The sequence below is a fragment of the Callithrix jacchus genome, chromosome 12 (assembly GCF_049354715.1).
Source record: "Callithrix jacchus isolate 240 chromosome 12, calJac240_pri, whole genome shotgun sequence".
Lineage (NCBI taxonomy): Eukaryota > Metazoa > Chordata > Mammalia > Primates > Cebidae > Callithrix > Callithrix jacchus.
The window spans coordinates 46212498-46220581 of NC_133513.1; the positions used below are offsets into that span (position 1 = coordinate 46212498).

General features: G+C 44.0%; 1 protein-coding gene across 1 annotated transcript; it reads left to right on the top strand.

The window, feature by feature from the left end:
* Nucleotides 1-119: 119 nt before the first annotated feature.
* LRIT2 (leucine rich repeat, Ig-like and transmembrane domains 2) lies at nucleotides 120-5322 on the top strand. Its single transcript, XM_002756167.6, has 3 exons — nucleotides 120-291; nucleotides 587-1368; nucleotides 3242-5322. Exons 1-3 carry the CDS (start codon nucleotides 182-184, stop codon nucleotides 4000-4002), a joined length of 1653 nt encoding a protein of 550 aa, XP_002756213.4. The 5' UTR covers nucleotides 120-181; the 3' UTR covers nucleotides 4003-5322.
* Nucleotides 5323-8084: the final 2762 nt, after the last annotated feature.

The following is an 8084-nucleotide window of genomic DNA, read 5'->3' on the forward strand; positions in this document are numbered from 1 at the left end:
TCCCCCTTCATGTGTTCTGACTGAACCTGTGGTCTGGGGTGTAACAGATCTCAGAGCTCCCAGGGGCTTTCCTGCTGCTGTGCAACCTACATCACCAGGGATTACCAATAATAGGATTTGCCACTCGGAAGCTGGGGCTATACTTATTCAAAACTCACAACGTATTTTCTTACAGAGAAATATGGCTTCAGTTTTTCACCACTTCCTGTTAGTTCTGATCTTTCTGGATACACATGCAGCGCAGCCTTTCTGTGTGCCAGGATGCACTTGCTCAGAGGAGAGTTTTGGCAGGTGCGCTCTGCTGGCCAGATGCCAGAGGGTTATGGGGAATGGGTTTTCTTTGGGGACAATGTGGAGTGAAAGCAGGCTTAGAATTGGCAGGAAATCAGCAACTCTCTATGAGGCTCATTCTAGTTGGTGCTGAACTTTGCTGAACTGTGCATTTTTACCAGAATGAGTCTAACCCTTTTATTTCAATGAATAATAATATTTTTATTCTGATTCACATGTCTAATGCCAGGATCAGCCTGACCCACTTTCCAGTTCCCTGTTGTTTATCTTAAAGCTGTTCTGATTTCTTGTACAGGACTCTGCAGTGCATATCTGTCTCCTTGGGAAAGATCCCTGGGAACGTTTCTGAAGAGTTCAAGCAAGTAAGAATTGAAAACTCACCCTTATTTGAGCTGCCCCAAGAGTCTTTCGTCAACATGAGCACCTTGGAATATCTTTGGCTCAACTTTAACAATGTCAGTGTGATCCACCTAGGAGCCCTGGAGCACCTGCCAGAACTGAGGGAGTTGAGACTGGAGGGGAACAAGCTCCGCTCAGTACCGTGGACAGCGTTCCGGGCCACCCCTCTCCTGAAGGTCTTGGATCTCAAACGCAACAAGATTGATGCACTTCCTGAGCTGGCTCTTCAGTTCTTGGTCAACCTGACCTACCTTGACCTATCCTCCAATAGGCTTACAGTCGTATCCAAGAGTGTCTTTCTGAACTGGCCAGCCTACCAGAAACCCCCGCAGCCTGACTGTGAAGCCAAGATTATCTCCAGCCTGGTGGTGGCGCTGCATGATAACCCCTGGGTATGTGACTGTCGCCTAAGGGGGCTTGTCCAATTTGTCAAGTCCATTACCCTCCCAGTCATCCTGGTGAATTCCTACCTGATATGCCGGGACCCTCTCTCCAAGGCAGGGCAGCTTTTTCATGAAACTGAGCTTAGTACTTGCATGAAGCCACAGATCTCAACCCCCAGTGCCAATGTCACCATCCGGGTGGGACAGAATGTGACCCTGCGATGCTTGGCACAGGCCAGCCCCTCACCAGCCATTGCATGGACTTATCCCCTGAATATGTGGAGAGAATTTGATGGTAAGCCACATGTACCCTCTCAGTGTATCTGGAGGGAATGGAGAAATCTGTAGTAATCCCCTCCTCGTTAGAGAAGTTCAAAGCTGGGTCAATCATGAAGGATGGGTGCAAGTAAGATTGGAATAGCCCTGAAGTATGCTCACTAGAACAGAAAATATTCCAAGGTAGTGTTCCACTATTAGAATTATTTTAAATGTTTGCATACCGATCTCTCTAGAACATATACACACATATAAATACATATTTCAGCGCTGATTTAATGTCTTATGTAAATATTATAAAGTTGTATACGAGCAATAGTCTTTGGGAGTTTTCTAGATGCAAAACTCTGGACTATGTATTTTAGAATTCTAGAAATTTTGACTAGGATTGATTCTAGAGATGATCTATTACTTATTTCCTAAACTTGCCTTAAACAGAATCACCTGGGGTGCTTGTTTGAAAAACATTGACATAAGATTTTTCAGACCTTATTGACTTGAAGTTGTAATACTGGGACCCAGGGGAAAAAAGTGACCTCTATGGGCACCAGGACTGGAATTTAAATCTGCCTCTTCTTTCCTGGAACTCTGTACTCTGTTTTCATACCTCAGCTGGGATCACCTTTAATGCTACTCTGTAGGGCTGGGCATATCACGAAGCTAGGGATGGCCTCCCTGGGGTTATCTAGAAGCTGAAAAGAAAAATCTTTGTAGATTCCTCATATCCTGTCTTCCGTGCTCTGTCTAGAAGACAACTAGGAATCGCTGGGTAAAATTTGGGAAACAGTCATTTGTGCAGATATTTGTTACACATGATGACAAACCTCTGGATGGTTTTAAAAATACCCAATTAACTGAATTTTCACATTGTCTATTGTTTTGGTCATATTGGTTTGAAGTTCAATAGCGATGAAAGAAAAATATAGGATTTATTGTTGTAGCCTCTTTGAAAACCAAGAAATGCATTCAGGTGTTGTCTTTTGTGATGCTCTATAATCATAATCACTCTTTGGCATCATGTTATACACAATCTCTCAGTAAAAATATAAACTAAGACTTATTGAACATTTACTTTCAAATTAATGAGGTAGGTGATTGCTTATCATCTCATTTAATTGACAAGAAAATTGATGCCAAGAGAATTTAAGCAACTTGCTGAGGACCACATAGGATAGGAGCTCTATTAGGGATAGGAGCCCAGGCATGTGGCTCCAGGCTCTGAGGCACTGTACATCTGCAAGGTAAGAAGGTGACTCACACCTGTAATCCCAGCACTTTGGGAGGCTGAGGTGGGTGGATCACAAGGTCAGGAGATCAAGACCATCCTGGCCAACATGGTGAAACCCCATCTCTACTAAAAATATAAAAACTAGCTAGGTGTGGTGGTGCACACCTGTAGTCCCAGTTACTTGGGAGGCTGAGGCAGAAGAATTGCTTGAATCTGGGAGATGGAGGCCACAGTAAGCCAAGATCACACCACTGCACTCCAGCCTGGGCGACAGAGGAGACTCTGTCTCAAAAAAAAAAAAAGGCACTTATTGAAGCTCATAATATCCCACAATCACATAGTTGCAGGAACTCTCCTGAAATCCATGGCTCAGTAAAGCCAAGGTGGTTTGGTGGGTGCAGTCAGTGAAGTTGAGAGTATGGTCTTCATAGATAGAAGAGCCAGGTCCCACGTCAATTGTTGCTCTGAACAACTCTCACTGTGGGAAAGTTGATGAATTGCTCCAACCCTCAACATCCTATGCTGGGAGGCAAACGCCTGACACCAGGTACAAGGTTCATAAGAGGTTACCACCATCCTTGAACAAAAAACAACTGGCATTGCTAGACACTTCCAGCAGTCTATCAGATAAATGCACAGCTGTTTTGCTTTTCTTTCCACCCAGTGCTGACATCTTCTACTGGAGAGGACACTGCTTTGTCGGAGCTGGCCATACCTGCTGCCCACCTGGTAGACAGCGGTAATTACACCTGCACAGCCTCCAACTCCATCGGCAAGAGTGCCCTTGTAATCTCTCTCCATGTCCAGCCTGTCCAGGCCCTACCTGCACCTGATTCTCTTTCCATCCCCTCAGAGGGCAGTGCCTACATTGACCTGCGAGTTGTCAAGCAGACAGTGCACGGGATTTTGCTGCAGTGGCTTGCAGTGGCTGACACCCCTGAGGAGGAGTGGTTCACCCTCTACATTGCATCGGATGAAGCTGTCAGGAAGGAGGTGGTTCACATTGGCCCCGGAATCAACACTTATGCTGTGGATGACCTCCTTCCTGGCACAAAATATGAGGCCTGCCTCAGCCTAGAGGGCCAGCCTCCACACCAGGGCCAGTGTGTAGTTTTTGTAACAGGCAGAGATGGTGTTGGTCTAGAAGCACGTGAGCGCCTCCTGCATGTCACAGTGGTCCTGTGCGTGGTGCTGCTTGCAGTGCCTGTGGGCGCCTATGCCTGGGCAGCCCAGGGCCCCTGCAGCTGCAGCAAGTGGGTCCTGCGCTGCTGTCCTCATCGCAGAAAAGCCCCCAGCTGCCCCCATGCAGCCGCACCATGCAGGGATGGCTCTTTTAGAGAACATCCAGCTGTCTGTGATGATGGTGAAGGGCACATAGACACTGAGGGGGACAAGGAGAAGGAAGGAATGGAAGACAACAGCTGAAGAACGCAAGCCATGGGGTAGAAATGGTGTAGGCTTCAAGCCTCTGAAACCAACCCTCTGCAGCAGTCCATCCATTTATCTACCACGTATATATTGCTTACCCACTGTGTTCAAAGCACTGAACTTGACATGGGGGTGCTAAACAGTAAAAAGGGGAACACAGTCTTTATCTTCATGATAAAGAGGACACAGTCATTATCTTCATGGAGTTAAGGTTGATGAAGATTTGTCTTATCAAATTAATCATCTTATTATACACGGTGATTAGAAATTACTAAATGTTACTCTTTGCATATACGTAGCCTTATAACATTTACATGTTTATACATAACATCTACATATAACATTTTGCCTATGTTATCCTGCAAACGAAGGTAGACTTCTACCCCCTCTTTGTAGGTGAAGCAACCGCAGCCTGGACAGTTCAATGACACGCCCAGAGTCCGCATCTGGCAGAAGGCAGAAGCCCTACTTAAAAGAGATTCCAATTCCATTGTTTCCTTGAATATCTGTTTTGCAGTATTCTTGTGTCTTTCATTGTGTAGAAAGTGTGACCCTCTCTCTTCATGACAAACTCCTAATGAGATCACATAAATGTGAGGTTCCAAAGAGCTGCCCTTAAGGGTGATGAGAGCTGTTGGGTGATGTGAGTCTCTTTTTCTGAGTGTCTGTTCCCCGGTGAGAGGTCCTTGGAGCAACTGGGAAGGCTGGAGCTATCTACAGCGAGGAGGAGTAGAGGATCAGCTGCAGCCCTGGGTCTGGCAGAGAGCAGAGTCTGTTGGGCCATACCCAGAAGAAAGAGCATCCATGTGTCCACCACTTTCCCTTAGTCAATGTCTCAAGCCCTCCTAGGAAATCCCTGAGAGGTGGTCATTTCCTCTTAGCTGGACTCATGTGGAATGGAGGGGCCCCAGGAATCCCAGCATCAGCTCATCGTCCCTCTGGACAGCCCTTCTAGGGGAGACCATTCCCAGGACTTAATCCACATCTGTCTTCCTGCAGTTTCCCTCACTGGCCACATGGAAAGCTTTCGAAGAGTGTAAACATGAGCTAGCCTCGTTGTGACATCTTCACACTTTTTTTACCCATTCCTAACTATCCTTTTAGGCCCCTCTCAAGTGTGTACATTACATCTTCCACAGAGCCTGCCTTGACTTCACCCCTCTGTGGAGAAGAACAGCATGCACAGTGTGTCCATTGGTTGTGAGACCTTTGCAGGCAAAGACTGACCTTCCTCACTGCGGCCACTGCACTCGTCTAATACCTGATTTGTGCTCATAATAAATGTTAGTTACAATAAATTTTTTAAAATTGAAGACAGTTCTCATGTTCAGACCAATTGTCTAGTCATTTCTTCAGGTTCTACTCATTTATTTTCTTCTGGGCATTAGAAAAAAAAAACCCTCTAAATTAAAAAAAAAAAAAAATTAGGGACAGGGTCTCACTATGTTGCCCAGGCTGGTACCAAACTCCTGACCTCAAGCCGTCCTCCCATCTCTGTCTCCCAAGTAGCTGGTATTACACCTGGCAAAAATCACTTTTAAATAAAAATTTTTAGTCTTGCCAAAAGCAGAGAGAATCTCATCCCTCCTCTTCCATCAGCTTTACCAAGTTTTAATATTTTCCAGGCTCATTTCATCTTGTCCTTGCCCTCAACATTTTTTTTAATTGGAGTGTTTTAAAACAAATACAAAGCTTCACATGAGTTTACCTGAAAATGTTTTAGTTTGAGGTCTAACAAATGAAGTTTTAAAAAGCATAACCACAATGTTACTATCACTCATAAGAACATATATTTAAAGATTATGGGGACATATATATTTAGATATGCACATGTGTAAAATACACACATATGTGTAATGTGGCAGATAATTTATTTATGTGGAATTTCCTATGATAAATTTTTTAAGAAAAGTGGTTGGAGCAAGAAAAGAATTTACACTTCTCTAGGCCTCTGTATGCTTCCTTCCATAGCATCAAGGGGGGTTGATATGGTTTGACTGTGTCCCCACCCAAATCTCATCTACAATTGTAATTTCCATAATCTCCACACGTCATGGGAGGGATTTGATAGGAGGTAATTGAATCATGTGGGCAGTTTCCCTCATGCTGTCATTTTCATGATAGTGAGTAAGTTCTCACGAGATCTAATGGTTTTATAAGGGGCTTCCCCCTTCACTCGGTTCTCATTCTTCTCTCTCCTGCTGCCATGTACAGAAGGACATGTTTTCTTCCCCTTCCACCATGATTGTAAGTTTCCTGAGTCTTCCCCAGCCATGCTGAACTGAGTAAATTAAACCTCTTCTCTATGTAAATTATCCAATCTCGGTTATGTCATTATTAGCAGCATGAGAATGGATTAATACAGTGGTCTATGGAACTCGAGGGTGCAGCCATCATGAAACGGCCTGGGCTACCATGAAGGTGAGAGTGGATGTTCAGACCTTTACACCAAGCAAAAGAAGCCTGGTGGTGCATGTGAGACAGAGGGGTCAGGACAAGAGAAGGGCTGTGGAAGAGGAGCAAGCAGTGCAGGGGGAGAGCCAGGAACATGTTGGTGGGCAGGGCAGTGTCATGTAAACATGGAAATTTAGGGAGAGGGAAATGGTCTAGGGAGGATTTTTGAGAATCTGATACTCTTTTTTTTTTTTGAGATGGAGCTTCGCTCTTGTTACCCAGGCTGGAGTGCAATGGCGCAATCTCGGCTCACCGCAACCTCTGCCTCCTAGATTTAGGCCATTCTCCTGCCTCAGCCTCCTGAGTAGCTGGGATTATAGGCATGTGCCACCACGCCCAGCTAATTTTTTGTATTTAGAAGAGACGGGGTTTCACCATGTTGACCAGGATGGTCTCGATCTCTTGACCTCGTGATCCACCCGCCTCAGCCTCCCAAAGTGTTGGGATTACAGGCGTGAGCCACCGCATCCGGCCTGAATCTGATACTTTTTAAGATGCTTGGGCTGCCCTTGAAAAACCCCAGAGTAAAGATTCATGTTACTCAGATTGAGTAAGGCAATTTGACAGTGGGGATACAAGAATAGACCCTGTCTGGAATCTGGTTTCTTGGGCTTAAATTTTGGCTTTATTTCTTACTGGCTTTGTTACATCAAGGAAGTTATTCTCTTTTCATGTACCTTAGTCTTCTCACCTATAAAATAAAGTAGTAATAGTACCTTAGTTTTTTCACCTGTAAAATGGGGATAATAATAGTACCTACCTTGTAGGATTATTCTCATGATTATACAAGGTTTTTATTTACAGGTGAAGTTCTCAGAACAATATCTGGCACGTAGTAAACCCTCAGTAAATGTCACAATAATAAATGTTACCATCATTTCAAGCATCTAAGTCAGTTTGTGCTTTCTTTGAATGTGACTCAGAACATAGACAGGACCATAAGATATTAGATCTTATTAGGGCTACATATGTGTGTGTATTTATATATATATATATATATGTATAAAAATATAAATATATATATATATTTATATTTTTATATATATATGTAATGACATGACATCTAGGTTAATATCCTCCACATGTTCTGTTTAATTCATGTTGAAAAGATGCTACCATTTCAGATTCAGTTGTTATATCCCTGAGAAGCTTATTTATTTAGAGCTTAGACCGTGCAAGTTTAAGGCAAATGCCTTTGGTTGAGGAGACATCTACAAGCAGGGCTACTTGCTTTTAAAATGAAGCCTCTCTAGTCCCAGGTGATTATCAATTTCAGAGAGGAATTTTGTTCTTCTTATATTTCCTTATTTTCTTCTATTTTGTTAGAAACTGTACATCTAACACCTAGAAGAGAGCCCGGTACAGATGATATACTCCAAATGTGTCACCCTAACAATAGCTGAGTAAATTATTGAGAGATTATTAAATAACCAAACCTCATTCAGACCTCAAAAGAGGTGCATGTGCACAATTGTTTTTTGGGATGGAGTCTCACTCTGTTGCCAGGCTGGAGTGTAGTGGTGTGATCGTGGCTCAATGCAACCTCCGCCTCCCAGGTTCAAGCAATCCTCCTGCCTCAGCCTCCCGAGTAGTTGGGACTACAGGCATGTGCCACCATGCCTAGC

Coding starts and splice junctions, on each gene's coding strand:
- LRIT2 (XM_002756167.6), top strand. CDS start 182: ATGGCTTCAGTTTTTCACCACTTCCTGTTAGTTCTGATCTTTCTGGAT. Junction 292..586: donor TCAGAGGAGAGTTTTGGCAG/GTGCGCTCTGCT, acceptor TTTCTTGTACAG/GACTCTGCAGTGCATATCTG. Junction 1,369..3,241: donor TATGTGGAGAGAATTTGATG/GTAAGCCACATG, acceptor CTTTCCACCCAG/TGCTGACATCTTCTACTGGA.